The sequence below is a fragment of the Lissotriton helveticus genome, chromosome 3_1, assembly GCF_964261635.1.
Source record: "Lissotriton helveticus chromosome 3_1, aLisHel1.1, whole genome shotgun sequence".
NCBI lineage: Eukaryota > Metazoa > Chordata > Amphibia > Caudata > Salamandridae > Lissotriton > Lissotriton helveticus.
In genome coordinates this window covers 304,646,468-304,664,308 of record NC_136061.1, presented here as the reverse complement: position 1 = coordinate 304,664,308, position 17,841 = coordinate 304,646,468, and the positions used below count along the sequence as shown (strand labels likewise).

The 17,841-nt window shown below is 44.6% G+C and overlaps 1 protein-coding gene across 6 annotated transcripts in view; it reads right to left on the bottom strand.

Annotated features, from left to right (window-relative positions):
* Positions 1–17,563, bottom strand: part of TEX14 (testis expressed 14, intercellular bridge forming factor) — a 2,253,432-nt gene extending 2,235,869 nt beyond the window's left edge. For 4 of the 6 annotated variants that reach the window (XM_078679856.1, XM_078679860.1, XM_078679857.1 and 1 more), the window contains exon 1: positions 17,432–17,549. In XM_078679856.1, the coding sequence (XP_078535982.1) occupies positions 17,432–17,508 (77 nt within the window). In that variant the 5' untranslated portion in view covers positions 17,509–17,549. The other 2 variants (XM_078679858.1, XM_078679859.1) reach the window with 2 other exon arrangements.
* Between the last annotated feature and the right edge of the window lie 278 nt (positions 17,564–17,841).

Genomic DNA, 17,841 nt, shown 5'->3' with positions numbered 1-17,841 from the left:
CCACTAGGTGGTGAGTGAGGGTTCTTTTTACCATTACTTTTGTGTTTTTCTCATCAGGTTTCACGTTCTGTCACTGTCTTTTGGACTTCTGTTAAAATTTGAGGTGCCACACTGTTTTCACTCTTTTGTTGTTACTGAATATTATTTGCAGATGATCTTATTCTGACTTTGTCACGCCCACACGCTTCCCTCCCGGCACTTCATGCCCTCCTGCAGACCTTTGAAAGGGCCTACGGCCCTAAAATCAACCACACCAAGTCCTGGGCATTAAACCTCACAATCCCACAGGAGGAGCTCCCAGCCTTGGAAGCGTGAGCCCCGTACCGGCGGACCTCAGACCATGTTCGCTACTTGGGCTTGAAACGGACCCCCTTCCTGGACGCGTGGTCTCAAACTAATTGGCACGAATGCAAGGCAGCTCTCAGGGAGGACATGCGGAGGTGGAAACCTCTCACTATCTCCTGGCTTGGCAGGCTCAATGCCGTCAAAATGTCTCTCCTCCCGAGAATCTTGTACCTGTTTCAATGCCTCCCTACCCCCATACCACAACAACAGATACTGGACCTTCAGAAGGAGGTTACCAAGTTTATCTGGGGTGGTCGACGACCACGATTCTCGCACAAGATCTTAATGCTGCCCAGAGATCTGGGGTCTGGCGTGTCCTAAGCTTTTGAACTACTCCTGGGCCTCCCACCTCCGTCTGGTTTTGGAATGGACAACTACGGAAAGCGACAAGGTATGGCTCCAAATGGATCAAATGGTAACAGGACGCACTATATGGGACCTTACATGGTTCCACAGGTCGGCGCGCTCCCACAGTGCCTTTATGGCAGTGCCCACCAAAACGGTCCTTGACATATGGGACAAAATCGATGTACTTAAGGGCCTGACGATGTTCCCTTCACCTCATACCCCTATTGCAGACAACCCGCTCTTCCCGCCGGCCTGCCGGACACAAGCCTTTGCCAAATGGCTACAGGGAGGGTGCAGAGTCATTGGGGATATGTTTGAGGGGGGACTCCTAAAGACATTCGCTCAGTGTAGACACTAATTTCATCTCCCGCTAGCAGCGCGCTTGCAATATGTGCAATTGTGCCACTGGGTATCGTCACCGGCTATGCAGCAGGCAGCTACCCAACCCTACACCCCCTTTGAGCGGCTGGTCCGCTCGTTCGACGACTCGAAGGGCCTTATATCACGAACTTACCAGATCCTTCAACACCCGCCTACATGAGCGCTACACCCGTACCAATGTCAATGGCACCTGGCTTTGGGCACGGACATTACGCCTAAGCAGTGGGAACGACTCTGGAGTGATATTCCTAGGGTCTTTCGCAGCATCCCACAGCGGGAAAATGCGTATAAAATCATGACGCAGTGGTACTATACGCCGGTCCGGCTACATCGTATGTTCCCTGCAACGTCCCCCCTATGTTGGAGATGCTCGAATGCACCTGGCGACTTCATTCACATCTGGTGGGCCTGCCCGCTCTTGTCCCTGCTATGGAAAGAAGTCCTTAGCCACATTAAGAGGGTGCTGGGGTTCCCATTGCCTGATTCCACAGCCACGGTTCTCCTAGGTATTAAACCTGCCACCTTAAAAGCGCTTAAGAACAGTGAATGGACTATAGTTTTACATATGCTGGGGGCAGCTAAACAACTTATTGCACTTTACTGGGACCGATCGGAGGCGCCCCGATTGCTGCATGGTTTGTGAGACTGTGGCATGTTTTAACTATGGAAATTTTTACTGCGCGTTTGCAAATGCGTGAGACTCGCTTCAATGCTGTGTGGCGCCCCTGATCCAACACCTCTGTAAAATAGAACACGTGCGGTACCTGCCTGTTAAACTTAGGACGCTGCGCCTCTTTGAAGACGCTCTGCTCCCGCCTAACCCCAATACACTTGTCCCGTGACCAGCCTACATATAGTCCCCAGTGCGCCCACCGATGACCCCATAGCGCCTTCAGCAAGCCATCGCTGCGGGCCACCCATGATAGGATCCCCCGCCCTCCCAGGTAGCCACCTCTGACTTCCATCCCCCTCCTCTCTGTCTCTCTGTCTCGCTTCTCGCTGTCTCTTACTATCCACTTTATAGGGCTTGTCGCCCATGTTCATAATGTGTGTGTTCTCCTCCAAGTGAGACCTGTACTGTGCCACACCCTGTTATTGTTGCTGCATCAAATAGTGTATGCAGACTGTCTGCAATGAGAAAGAGGCGTTTACGCCCCATCGTCACTGGCCGCTGTGGCTTGCTCACCTCCCGAGAATGATTCGCAGTCAGCGCGACTAGCCCTGCATGACTGCGAGCGTATGGTTGTGCACACAGGGTCCTGAGTGGCACTTTCCTACTACAATATAATAAAAATGCCAACAAGGGAATTTTTTCTGAATTTGAATTACAGGCGTTGGCATAATTCAAATTCTGAAAAAATTCCCTTGTTGGCATTTTTATTATATTGTACTGTAGCCCAAGCTCGCAAGGGTTTATTGGGTATCCCACCTTGTATATAACTTTCCTATTACGGCTGCTCCTGAACAGGACTCAAGGAACTCTACAATATGTTACTGTTGCTGCATACACTAAATCACGCGGGCGGCCCTACAGGGGTTGTAGGCGAAACGCTGTGATAAACTTGACCTCACACGGATTCTTCCCTATAGTATGCATTACTTCGGCAAGAACGCGGCCGGCCCAGACTGGGTTGTAGGCTTAACGCTGTGTACACAGGGGCCTTCTACCCCACTTTCCCTGTTTAAGAAAATAAAAACAGACTTCAAACAAAATTCTAGAATTCGAACTAGTACTACAGTCTATATAAAGCCAAGCTCCGTGCCAGTCCTGTATCTATTAGCACTGTTAAGAAACTTGTATGATATATGTTTATTTGTGTATGAAATATATTGTTTGAGTCATTTTAGATTTATAGTAAGATCATGCTGTTTTTTAGAGTTATGCAAAAAGAACAATTGATGGACAGAATGCAGAACAATGTCATACATTCACCCCAGTACAGAGATCTGGGCCTCAATCCATAGTTTTTTTGCTAACCATGCCATTCCAGTTTGGACCCAGCCATATGTAAATCAGTCTTGACTCTGCGCCCAATGGGAGCAATTCCAGCCCGAACTGCCAGGCCAAGTCCTCCCTGGACTGGAAACAAGCATCCTAGGACCGGTTTTGGACTTTCAGCCCTCATCGACCAGGATAGCTTGACTCCAGTGACATGGAGAGCACGGGTCCGTCATCTGGGCATACCCGTACCACTCGGGGTGACAAATGCAAAAAGAACAATTGATGGAAAGAATGCAGAACAATGTCATACATTCACCCCAGTACAGAGATTTGGGCCTAAATCCATCGTTTTTTTGTTCACCATGCCATTCCAGTTTGGGCCCAGCCATATGCAAATCAGTCTTGACCCTGCGCCCAAAGGGAGCAGTCCAGCCCGAAAGGCCAGGTCCTCTTTGGACCGGAAACAAGCATCCTGGGACCGGTTTCAGGGTATATCACCCTTCTTCAGCCAGGTTAGCTTGAATCCAGTGGCACAGTGAGCAAGGGGCCCACGTCTGGGTATACCCATCCCACTTAGGGCGAAAAGTGTTACAGTAAACAAATGATGGACGGAATGATGACAATGCAAACATTCTCCCCAGTCAAAAGATCTGGGTTAAAAGACATGCACGGTGATGTCGTCATGCACGCATGGTGACGTCACAGAGTGCAAGAGGCCATATGGGTGAAACATTCTGAATAAAGGAGATTAAAGTCTCTTGTGGCCATTTTAGATCGGTAGTAAGCGCAAGACCGGCTCATACTCGTAAATCCTGTCATACCAACAGAATTTACGGGGATGAGGTTTATAGATTATATATATTTATTTCAAGGGAAAAATATGAGTGATGAATGGGAAGCTTTAGGTACTTTTTATCAGGAGAATTCTTTAAAGAAAACCCTGCAAAAAGAGCTCAGAGCTTCAGTTAAAGAGGTTTTGGAATCTGTTTTGAGGAGAAACAGAAAGGCTAAGGATTTAACAGATGAGTAATTTTGATTATTTGATGAGGAGGATTTAAATAATGACATGGGGTCTGATATGAAAAAGATGAAAAGGAAAAATATTGAGTATGAGACTAATGATTTTTTATTATGCAGAAGGGTCGTCTAGGACTGCCTTCATCCAATTGTTGATGACACAACCTGTGTCATTTCGGATCTAATCCCAGACCTCATTAGTTTTCTTTTTAAATTAGGTTGCAATCCCAGAAAAGGTTTGAGAGGGCACTTAAACAGTGCCACTAAAGACTGCGGGACGTTATTGGTCCTTTAGCAAGGATTATTGATAAGGCTGAAGCCAAATCCAAATCTGTTTCTGAGGATACAGAGTTATTAAAAGTATGGTCACAAAGGGTGTTTTTTTTATTTGGAAACACAAATGCAGTTTTGATGGCTGAAAAGAAAAAAGTAATCCTTGTGCATTAGTCCTAAATTAAGGGATTTTGCGAAGAAGGAGCCAAGTGAGGATCCACATTGATTTTTATTTGGAAATGGCTTAGTGAAAGGTTTTGGGGAGTGTGTGGCTACTTTCACAATCATAGATAAAGCTCAGAGTTCTTTGAGAAGTGCATTTGGAGGACATGTTTGTGACAGAGGAACGAGCAGGGGTCGTTTCTCTGGCCCATTATATAGCAGGTCCCATTATCAATCACAGGGACATTGTTTGTTTAAAGGTTTCCAGTCCGCTGTCAGGTTCCAGCTACAGAGAGGAAGAATTAACAGAGGTCACCTAAGGAAACCAAGTAAAGTGCAAAGACACCTATCATTAGACAGATTACACCCCACTCTGCATGGAGCTGGTGTTGTTAAACAAGCAGAAGCAATTTTTAGGTGGGCTGACGGGTGGGCACTGGGAGATGTATGGAGAATGAAGAATTTGGCAAGCAAGGAATATTCCTTCTACTTCCCAGTCCATCAATTGCACACATGCATCGATAGAATACTATGCTACCTCAACATCGCTGCACAAGTGACCCATAACACGCACCTGGCAAAGACCTTCTCAGACCACAACCCCCTAGAGATTTCTACTGCATAGGGCAGAATTCCCACTCCAGTTCCTAGGTGGAAGCTATGGCCCCATTTGCTAGAGGATGCCCCCTTTCGCAACGGATTATCCGAGGCCGTTACAAACTACTTTGCAGAAAACGGGAACACTGCCTCTTCGGTCCTAGTTGAATGGGAATCTCTCAATGCAGTCATAAGAGGCACAGCAATTAGAGCCACAGTAGGTGCAAGGCAGGAAATACACAAAAAATTAACTGAGGTAGAGAATAACATGAGTGCGGTAGAGCAGGAAGCAGCGAGTAACCCAACCAAGTAGGCCCCCCCTCGTACGAAGCTAGCATACAACATGCACTGCTGTTAGAAACCCTCAGGGTTATTGACCACAGATGAAGCACACTGATGCTGATAAATCCGGGACACTTCTAGCTAAAATACTAAGGAAAGACCCACCAACTCATGTAATCTCCAACGTCACTAAGCTAGGGGAAGGCACGGCTCACTCTCAGCAGGACGTAAATGAAGCCTTCTGTACATACTAAGGCACCATATACAATAAGCCCCAATCACGAAAACTGAAATAAAAGCTGCTATAAAGGGGCTCCCACAAAACAAAGCGCCGGGTCTGGATGGTTTGCCGGTTGAGTTTTTTGACACATACTCTTAGGCTTTAATCCCTAAACTGGGGCACCTCACACACACCACCATGCAGGCATTAGTGGTCCTACTCCCCAAGCCAGGAAGGGATACGACAGACCTGTCTGGATACCGACCACTGTCGCTTCTGGCAACGGAATATAAAATCTTAAGTAAGATCCTAGCATGCAGACTTCTTCCCCACTTAAACAGGCTTATACATAGAGATCAATAGCGTGTCATTAAATATCGGACGACTGCACCACATCATGGAAACAACCACCGTGGAATACGTAAATGCAGGCTGTTTAGCACTAGATTCACGGCAAACATTCAACACCATCACATGGGTATACATGTTTAAGGACATAGAGAATTTTGGGCTGCCCCCTGAGTACCTCCAGTGCATTTGGCTTCTAAACGAAACCCCTACTCCGAGAGCACGTACTGGAGGACACATATCGCAAGAATACTCAGTACACAGAGGCACCAGGCAGGGCTGTCCCCTATCCCCTATATCAGTCATGCTGGCGCTAGAGCCACTGGCACTTAGGCTGCGTCAGGAGGCTGGTCAGCTGAGAATTCAGCTAGGCAATGCAACATACCTGATATTAGCCTACGCAGATGACATAATTGTCTATGCTCCAGACCTCACAGATGTGCTGGAGCCACTCCCTAATATCTTTTCTAACTTTTAGCACATATCAGGCCTAGCTATGTGTGCCCTCATGCAATGTAACTGGTGCTATGTAAGGCGTTCTGATACCCGATTCGGGTCAAGTTTGCGCTATATAAAACTCTACAACAACAAAAAAAAAGCTATCAACGAAGCAAAATCAAATGCCTTCTTCTTTCATGAGGGCGCCCATCCAGGTATGATCGGTTTTGGCCCGTATAATCTACCAGTGGTGCACCACACGTTTAAGTACTTAAGCATACAAATCTATAGGTCCCAGGCAGATATGCTTGATGGTAATCTCGTAAGGACAATAAGGGCGGTTTGATCTGAAGTGGTGATCTGGACAACCCTACCCCTATCAGCAATGGGCTGGGTATCTATATCTAAAATGGTGGTCCTCCCCCGCCTATTATATTATTTTCCCAATCTCCCAATCATACTCCCACCACACATCTTTCACACGCTGGACACTATGCTTTTAGACGTTATATGGCACACCAAAGGCAAGTCCGTCTGCGCCCGTCCGCGCCCGTCCGCGCCCTGCTTGGACCAGGGGACAGTTCCCCTGGATCAGAAAGAGGACACATAACATACACAAAGCACCAGCTAATGGCAATACATAAGCAATGAGCATTGTAAGCACTGCAAATTTTCTAATTTTGGAAATTTGTGCAGTGTCCCGCTAGCAAAGGAAAACAACCTTGAGTTAAAGCTACTCCTAATAAATTGCAGGTCAATGCCAAAACACTACCTGGAAATCAATATCCTACTCAGTGAACAGGAGCCTGAGGCACTGTTCCTGACAGAAACATGGTTGCACAAAGATACAGACCCAGATGTGGTACAAGCTCTTCCCCCAGGATATTATATATTGAGGAAAGACAGAACATCAGGGAAAGGAGGTGGGATCGCTATCATTCTTAAAGACCACGTAAAAGGACGCATCGAACCTGATATTATACCTGTCTGGATAACGACCACTGTCGCTTTTGGCAACGGAATATAAAATCTTAAGTAAGATCCTAGCATGCAGACTTCTTCCCCACCTAAACAGGCTTATACATAGAGATCAATAGCGCGTCATTAAATATCGGACGACTGCACCACATCATGGCAACAACCACCGTGGAATACGTAAATGCAGGCTGTTTAGCACTAGATTCACGGCAAGCATTCAACACCATCACATGGGTATACATGTTTAAGGCCATAGAGAATTTTGGGCTGCCCCCTGAGTACCTCCAGTGGATTTGGCTTCCAAACGAAACCCCTACTCCGAGAGCACGTACTGGAGGACACATATCGCAAGAATACTCAGTACACAGAGGCACCAGGCAGGGCTGTCCCCTATCCCCTACATCAGTCATGCTGGCGCTAGAGCCACTGGCACTTAGGCTGCGTCAGGAGGCTGGTCAGTTGAGAATTCAGCTAGGCAATGCAACATACCTGATATTAGCCTACGCAGATGACATAATTGTCTATGCTCGAGACCTCACAGATGTGCTGGAGCCACTCCCTAATATCTTTTCTAACTTTTAGCACATATCAGGCCTAGCTATGTGTGCCCTCATGCAATGTAACTGGTGCTATGTTAAGCGTTCTGATACCCGATTCGGGTCAAGTTTGCGCTATATAAAACTCTACAACAACAAAAAAAGCTATCAACAAAGCAAAATCAAATGCCTTCTTCTTTCATGAGGGCGCCCATCCAGGTATGATCGGTTTTGGCCCGTATAATCTACCAGTGGTGCACCACACGTTTAAGTACTTAAGCATACAAATCTATAGGTCCCAGGCAGATATGCTTGATGGTAATCTCGTAAGGGCAATAAGGGCGGTTTGATCTGAAGTGGTGATCTGGACAACCCTACCCCTATCGGCAATGGGCCGGGTATCTATATCTAAAATGGTGGTCCTCCCCCGCCTATTATATTATTTTCCCAATCTCCCAATCATAGTCCCACCACACATCTTTCACACGCTGGACACTATGCTTTTAGACATTATATGGCACGCCAAAGGCAAGTCCATCTGCGCCCGTCCGCGCCCTGCTTGGACCAGGGGACAGTTCCCCTGGATCAGACAGAGGACACATAACATACACAAAGCACCAGCTAATGGCAATACATAAGCAATGAGCATTGTAAGCACTGCAAATTTTCAAATTTTAGAAATTTGTGCAGTGTCCCGCTAGCAAAGGAAAACAACCTTGAGTTAAAGCTACTCCTAATAAATTGCAGGTCAATGCCAAAACACTACCTGGAAATCAATATCCTACTCAGTGAACAGGAGCCTGAGGCACTGTTCCTGACAGAAACATGGTTGCACAAAGATACAGACCCAGACGTGGTACAAGCTCTTCCCCCAGGATATTATATATTGAGGAAAGACAGAACATCAGGGAAAGGAGGTGGGATCGCTATCATTCTTAAAGACCACGTAAAAGGACGCATCGAACCTGATATTATACAGGACTGTGAGAGCATGGGTTTTGAACTCACTTTCATCCCCACATGTTCACTATCATGAATCCTAATACATAGACCCTCTGGACCATGCAGAATGTTCATTGAATCCCTTAACATATCGGCAATGAGGGCAAATGTAGCCACTAATTTCACTATTTTAGGAGACTTAAATCTGCTTCTGGAGGATTCTAAGAAAGGCGACGCGTGTAGCCTTATACAAAATTTGCAGACCCTACAATTTAATCAGAAAGTCACCAGCCCAACCCACAATAAAGGCCAGATACTAGTCCCGGTATTTTCTAATATAGATAATATCTCTATAAATAATCCCTCCCCAATTCTATAATTCCAATAATTTGGAAGTTACCTAGCACCCCTACCAGCGACTAGCCAATAAAGAGCTAGGATCGACCGAGGGTAAAAATAGATCCCGACATCTGGGTTTATTTTATAACAACTACCAACCCCATAGGTAACCTCGGCCCCAACACAGCCTATGATAAGTTCAACAAATGGATTGTTACATCCTTGGATGCCACCATTCCATTCAAATGGATTTCCAAGAGCCCCGCCGAAAAAAGATTCCAATGGTACACCCCGAAAATTCGAGAAGTCAAGCAAAATTGCAAAAGGCTAGAGAGGGCATGGAGGAGGGAAATCAAAAATATAGCGAGGCAATACAAATATATCAAACAGAAACTAAGAAAGCGCAGGCACTATATTTTGAGGAAGAAATTAACTCAGCAGCCAACCACCAAGGGAAATTGCAAGAATAGCAAAAAAATGATCTACTTGTACACAGCCAGAAAGGCCCATATAATCAGTCCCCCAGCGATGTAGGGAATTGGCAGAATTTTTTAACAACAAAATTCTTAACATATATAATGCATTCCCACAACCTCGACAGATGGAAAATTTTAATAACAAAAGGGAAAGTATGTCGGGGAGACCAAATCATCTGGCCGACATCCCAATGCTGGATATGAATACCCTCGCCAAACTCTTCACGAAAGTCAAATCGGGATCCCAATGTGATCCTGTACCAGCCCACATACTGAGTAAGGTAAAGGAGACTACATTCCCAGCTCTCCTGGAAATTCTCAACCTGTCTTTAACTACAGCGACAGCACCATTGAGTTGGAAACACGCCATGGTGAAAGTACTTATAAAAAAACCTAACCTTAATCCTGAAATCTGGAGCAACTACCGGCCGGTATCACTACTTCCCCTGGTCAGTAAAATTCTAGAAAAACACGTAAAAACTGTTTTTCCCAACTACCTGGAATCCCATAAGATTCTACACACCTCCCAGACAGGCTTCTGACCTAACAATGGGATGGAAACTGAGCTTCTAACAGTAATGGAGGAATCCAGGAAAGTTCTTTATCTAGGAGGCACAGTGGCAATTATCCTGCTCCATTTAAGTTCCGCATTTGATATGGTAAATCATGGAATTTTATTGGATAGACTTAAAGAGGTGGGAGTGGCATGCAATGCTTTTTTGTGGCTTTAATGCTTCTTGACAGATAGACCTTTCCAAGTATTTGAAGGCAGGCACACATCAAGAAAGATCCCACTTACCTGTGGGGTCCCACAGGGTTCGTCGCTGAGCCCCACCCTTTTTAGTGTATACCTCAGACCATTGTCCGAGTTAGTTCTTCCTATGGGGCCGAGATAGTAACATATGCCGAAGACACCCAATTGGTGGTAGCCCTCAATCATCCGGAGAGGAGCACTATTGACCTTCAAGCCTGCCTGGGACAGGTGGCCTCCTGGATGGACCAATCATACCTCAGGCTTAAGGAGGACAAGACCGAATTAATTATTCTCGGTAAAAATGTAGAGGCATATTCAAATATAAGCTGGCTGAACTGCCTTGGCCTAGTCCCAACACCTAAAGACAGGATCAAAAGCCTAGGAATCTGGCTCGACAGATCTCTCAAACTTGACCACCAAGCGGTATAAGTAGCAGCCACCTGCTTTGGTATCCTAAAGCAACTAAGGAAGATACTACCATTACCCCCAGAAACCGCACGCAGAACCATGGTACCAGCATTGATACTCCCCCGGCTGGATTAGTAAATCATTATACCTAGGCACTCCGAACACCACAATAAGAAAACTGCAAGTAGTGCAGACTACTACACAACATCCCCAGAAAGCAGTCGGGGAAACCAGCGCTGAAAGTATTACACTGGCTGCCCATCTCAGAACGCATACGGTTTAAATCTCTTTGTATTGTGCATAAAATCCTCTGGGGCACAGGCCCCAAAATGAATCACTGCCTTCTAACTTTCCACCGACCTCTGCAAAACTTGAGATCTGCCAACCTTTTTCAAGCCAGGGTACCAAAAACTAGGAGAGTACGATCAGGTGGACGTATGTTCTCCTACAATGCATACATTTTATGGAATTCTCTCTCTCTTCAGTTTAGGTCTACACCACGCCACTTGACATTCAGGAAACAACTAAAACGTGGCTTTTCAGAATCTACAGTAAGACCCTAAACTGCTTGTTGTTGCATTTAGCGCTCGGATGCCTAAGGGTAGCCATGCGCTTTACTAAGAATTAATTAATAATAATGGGGATTCGGTTGGCAAAGGGGGAGCCTTAAAATATTGCAACTAGAGCTGCATAAGGGGGGACTAGGAGTGCCAAATTTCAGAGCATACTATTATGCATGCCAGCTGCAGTGGCTGTCCTATTGGACCACGGGTTGGAACCTGCAGGAAATAGAATACACAACACAGGACATGAGTCGGGGGATACAGCACACACTACTATTACCAAGGGGCAAAATACCACCGAATGCACCACCCTTGGCTGGAAAAAAGCACTACAATACACGTCCTGCCTCATCCCATACGCTATAACATCCCACTACTGGGGATACCAACACCTAGTCAAGGACTAACGAAACGCCGGCTACAGGCCAGGGCTGATGTTGGAGTCGATACTGTAGGAGCACTGTTTACCAATAAAATCTTCTTATATCATGATAATTTCATATTTTTAACTGGGGCGCCAAACCATTTATATTTGACCCATCCCATGGTACTGCACTACGTAAGGAAGCATTGGACCCCTCAGCGTGGGGAGCCTCAGCCACCTGAAATAGTTTGAGCGCTATATTATATGGGTGAGGGAAGGAACCTCATCAAATGGTTCTATGTTAGTATCCGAGCCCACGCAGCAGTGACCCTCACCGATCTGAGAACCAAATGGTCAAGCAAACTGGGGCGGGAATTGTATGATAAGGACTGGTCCGCTATACTAGAACATCCTAAACGAGTAAATGTAAATGTAAATGTAGTATACTTGTAAAGCGCACAGCTGCCCCAGCAACGGGGCGTCCCGGCGCTGGATAACTCTGGGGAACCTGTCCTGGCTTTCCCTGTGGGATGGTCCCTTGCTGGGAGTCCCCAAGGTGGAGCCAGGCATCCCCGGAATTGGTGGGGCCGTTGTGGAGATTAGGCAAGCTAAAGCCCAGAGTTGCCAAATGGAACCCCTGATTAGAGTAAGCACCGAAGCGAGAATTATCGAGTCCGCTGACCAAAGTCCACGACCCTGCCGCGTCGGGAATTGAACCCTGGTCCCGGGCTGACTTCTGCTCTCAGGCCTGCTGCCTCTAACCAGTGAGCCACACTACTCCAATGACACGTAATGCAAAATTTAAATTCATACAATGAATGGTTCTACACAGGTATTACCTAACGCCACATCGTCTACAGCGGATGTTCCCAAACACATAACATTGCTGCCCTCGATGTAAGATGGAGGAGGCGGATCTCATCCACATGCTGTAGGCATGTCCACACCTCAGAGGTTTCTGGGAGGAGGTATGTTGCACCCTGGCGGTAACCACACACTTGCATGTCACAGACAATATTGAAGAGTGCCTGTCAGGGTTACGTAAACGCACAGCCCTCAGAAGGTTCAACTCAGATTCCTAGATCTCGCACTTATAATAGCAAAGCGATCCATCACTATGAGGTGAAAGTCTAAGAGACCTCCTGCGATAAACACTTGGCATAGTGAGGTAGTGCGATGGAGCGGAGCTGAAAGGGCAGCTATAAGATGTGCGGAGGCCCAGGGGTTGCGTAAAAACCTGATATCCATGGAGTGGGATGCTATGCTGGAGAACTTTAATGACATAGACCCCGACCCTTCTCCTGGCACCCAAACTACACAGCAAAATGCATGTCCAGCCGCAGCACCCTAGGCTGTAACAGCGCTGCTAGTCTCTACACGCACCCGCAGAAGTTCAGCACATTACGCAAGCTCGTCTAGGAAGCCATCACTAAACCTGACTGTACTCATGCAGGGCCAAAACAAGGGAGGGAATCTCATTCACAATATGGACGCTTATAAGGTTAAAGTAATGTATCGCATTTATATTTTATATTTGGAAAATGGGAAAAAAGCTGGCAGTGTTTCTAGCATATATGGTGACAACTTACTGTATACATTTGGATGCTGTCAATATAACAATGTAAGTAATATGGATAATATATATTTGTAACTGATACATGCGGCATTGGAGAAAAACCAATAAAATATGTTTTTTTAAAAAGTACAATGACACCTTTTGGTTAGCTTGGTTTCCTAGGTAAGGTCGGGTCATTTAAACAACTGTGTACACAATTGGAAGACATTAATAAAGAATCAATAGGTCCTGAACGCTGTTGTTCTCTTTCTGATAATCAGAACAGTTTAAGTTTAATTAAACACTGTACAGAGTTACACAATAGAGTTCAGGGAATTACTGGTTTAAGATTTAAAACCAATGGAGATGGTATTTTATAATGACCCACAAAAATTAGTGCAGTTGGAGGTTCACAATGTTAATAAATGGAATGACAGAGAAAGTGTCAAGAGAAGGGGTAACGTTTGTGAACACAATTGTTTTGGTCAGAAAAAAGAACAAACAATGGCGCCCTGCAATAAATTTAAGAAATTTGAATTGGTGTTTGGTTTACAACCATTTCAAGATTGAGGGTATCTATCTTCTAAGAGAGAGAGAGGAACGTTTTGTTGGTAAAACTGGATTTGAAGGAGACTTATTTAACCATACTAATAGCGGTAGACAGTTGCAGATATCTGCAATTCAGGTGGTTATTAAATCTTTATCAGCAGGAAGGATTAAGACGGTGTTCTGCCTATTCAAGGTAATGAGAGACGATATGCAAAAGCCATTAGAGCGCCTGCGATTACAGTGGGATGAAGACCTGGGTAAGCAGATACCGGAGGTAGAGTGGGACAAGATCCTATAGCGAACCTCAAAAGCATCTAGAAATGCGAGATTTAAATTAATAAATTTCAATGTGCTACATAGAGCATTTCTAACCCCGGCTCGAATTAGAAGATACCTTGGTACAGAAACGGCAGTGTGCCCAAGATATGGGGAGAGGGAGGCGCATATACTTCACATGTTTTGGAGCAGCAACATGCTGCAATTCTTTTGGGAGGAGATAAGACAGGTGATAGGCGACCTCATTGACAAAGAGCTTCCGCACACCCCAGAGCACTTCCTATTAGGGTGGTTCCTCCACACGGCCACAAATAAAACAACCGGAAAGTTCCAGGACCTCGCCTATGTCCTAGCCAAGAGAGAGAAAGCCAGGAACTGGAAAGCGCCAGGAGGGCCACGGATTGTTGTCTGGAAAAAAGAGCTTGAGAAGTGGGCAGGAGCAGAAGGTAGGCTATTGCTCAAGAAAGTCAGCTGAGCTACAGGCAAAATAGAAAGGGCTAGGGCATGGGAAAGTCTGGTGTGCGAGCTGACGACGAGCCCACAGGACAACAATAGTGGGGTAAGCACCCCGCAGTTGGTAGAGCCAGAGCGGGAGAGCGGACAAGAAGGACACTTAGACTAGAGATGACTGACGCCACAACACATAGAATCCAGAAGATCGACTCACGAGAACCCAACAGTACACAGAGGTACTTACATGTTCACCTAAGCGCAATTCAAGGGGGGATGGTTTTGTTAGAAGGGGATATTAAGAAAAGTACGCCAGAGAATAAAGACCAAATAAATTATGTATAACTTATACTAGATATGACGTGGGAAATGTTCATGTATACTGATGATGTCTTTAAAAAAAACAATAAAATCTGGTTAAGAAAATGTAACAGTGATCGGAAACAACAACAGAGTAAAAGGCAATGCATACAGAAACATGGTATGACAAAAGCACATGAATGTACCGCAGTTATAACAGGCTACCACCACAGATTAGATAACACATTATATATAGTAATCATGAACAGGTATCTATTAACTGACAGCAGCAAAGAAAGAGGCTGGGGAATAGTGTCAGCCCATAAGTAAGGGGTAGTGCCTCATGATTGGTGGAGGCTATGGTGACTCTATCTCATATTTATGGGAAATATCGTTTCTTACTGTTTATTGATTGGCTGAAAATAGACAATTACATTTATTCTGATTTATACTTTATTCAGCAACACATTTATCCAACTTGTCCAAATAAATTCATTTCCTGCAAAAACGACAATGTGTTTTGTCAACATATTCTTACATACCACTTTTGCAGCAATCCTAACCCCACCATGTACAGGTTCAAAATTGAGAATCAGAAGCCTGAAGTACAAAGCACTTTTGTGGTTGGATAGCCTGATTTGGCAAAAAATCTGTGTTTGCCAAGGCAAAAAGTGTGTTTTACAATGTATGCCTTTTGTGAGCAGGAAAGGCCTTTCCAAATTATGAAGGGGCTGTGTGACTCATTACAAATCACAATTAAGTTGGGGCATGACATCCATCAATGATTGTGACAACTGAGGTCGCAACAATCTATACGATACTGATACCTAAGTTGGGGTGGTGGTTCGTAAACTGTGACCTTCCCAATTAATTTTGCAAACTAAATAATGTATTTAACATAGTGCACAGATATTAAAACATAAGCGTGTAGTGGCCAGATGAACAAAGCAGCTTTTTGATCCCAAACACTCTGATTTTGAGTTTGCAATGCCTACAGCATTGTGCTAAATCCCTTTTAGGAGTCAGTAACATTTTAATTACTGCTAAAATGGGTTTGCAAATGGATAAGGACTTGCTATTTGGAAGGGCATGTTTTACGTGCCCCTTCCAAATAGCGATCCCTAACCATATGTATCAATGGCTTAGGACTAAAATAGCAGTTGTAAACTGTTGTAAATTTACCAAACCCCAAGTTGAGTGGTAACCAATTCACAAAAGGACTCCCTCTGTCAATTTTTTAAAAATGTTTGTTTGGTAATAGGCAGTGATCCACTGGATCATTGCAAACTCTCAAACTAACAAACAAAAGTAAACCTTTTCTTTTTTAACGCCGCCTGGTTTCCTGAGGGAAAACGCAGTGCATTTAAACAAAAGTTTACTTTACTCAAATGTGATCACAGACTTGCTGATCTGACACCCAGCAGGCCACAATCTCTGTGATGTCATGTAATCATAATGAGTTGCTATTTGCAACCTGCCCCATTAATATTAATGGAGAAGTTCAGAATCCAACTTACTACGATTCATATTTTGAAGAACCAGCAATTAGTATGTAGATTGGTTCTTAAAAAATCTTTACTGGTTGCATTCTGCAGAGTGCGTACAGTATTTTGGGACCACTTTTTTGTGCATCTAGATTTCCAATTACTATCGACTGACTTTCTATCCATGGAATGGAGAAACTCAAATCTTATTTTCAGTTGTTAAATTTACACCTATATATTTTCGAAGGAGTCCATAACGTCTTGTGCAAAAATTGTAAATTAGCCAGTTTGCATGACGCAGGACAGATGCTCAAATTACAGCAGCTTGTAATTTTGAAAAACTGACCCTCCGAAAATGGGTGCGTGATGCAGTGTGACCAGCCAAGTGAAAAATTACGGGTTTTCATTTCACATTAATGTACAATTTGAAGAGTTGCATTTCAAAAGAAGTTTTCAATTTTTTCATGAAAAACTTCATAACCCATAAGTAAAAAAATAAACTTTGACCATTTTACCCTTCACAGTTGTCTATCGTAAATTACTGTATTGTTTTTCCAAAGTGGGGCTGGAAGAAAACTCTTTAAAATATAACACATGAAAAAAGTAGCATTATAAGCAGTCAATACAATCGGTGACTATTTATTTCTAACTTTTTTACACTATTACCTTAAAACATATTCCAGTTATTAAGAAAGTCAAATGTTGAATGCCGCCTATGTGCAATTTCCCCAGAACTCCTAGGCAGGCTACCCTTCTTCACTCAAAATTCTCCCAAGGCTTCAAAATGCTTCTGACAAAAGGGTGTACTTCCAATAGTGTCACTGAGAGGGCCTTGTCCTTTGTGATATTAAAGTAAACAAAAATCAACGATACCTCTAAAATAATATTTACAGAATATACCCGTTCAATACACTCTAATATTAAATGTAACAAAACAGAAGTTTTACCTCTCCGGGGTGCTCTGGCTGTAATATACATTGACCGCCACGGTTCTAGTTCTCAATCGAGACAGGTGAGTACATGTTTGTGACGCACTGAACCCCCTTCCGATTGGTGCGGAAACTCACATTAGTCATTCGCACCAAAGGCCCACACGCTCCTTACCTGTGCGCTTCACGTGCTCCAGTGCAGCATTCTTTACTCGAAGCTCCTCCCAGTTTGCGCGGCGGCGGGCGAAACATCCAATCTGGCTCCTCCCACGAACAAAGTGAGGCAACGGCGTTTCGCGTGGGAGGAAACCTTAGCAACCGATGTCAAATGCCGACCGCTCACCGGCCTAGCGGCCATCTTGCTTTAGTCAAAAGGGAACAGATCCTGGAAGGTTCTAGAACGTTGAATGTCTGTTTCACAAACGAATTGCTTTATTTATGAAAAAGTTACAAATTCCACAATAGGTGTATTTTTGTGGTTGAAATATATTATTTCATTTAAATGAACCAAAGTGTTTACATTAAATATACATTTACAACACTATCGTGACCATGTAGCCTCATGGTCGTCAGCTGTTCAGTTAT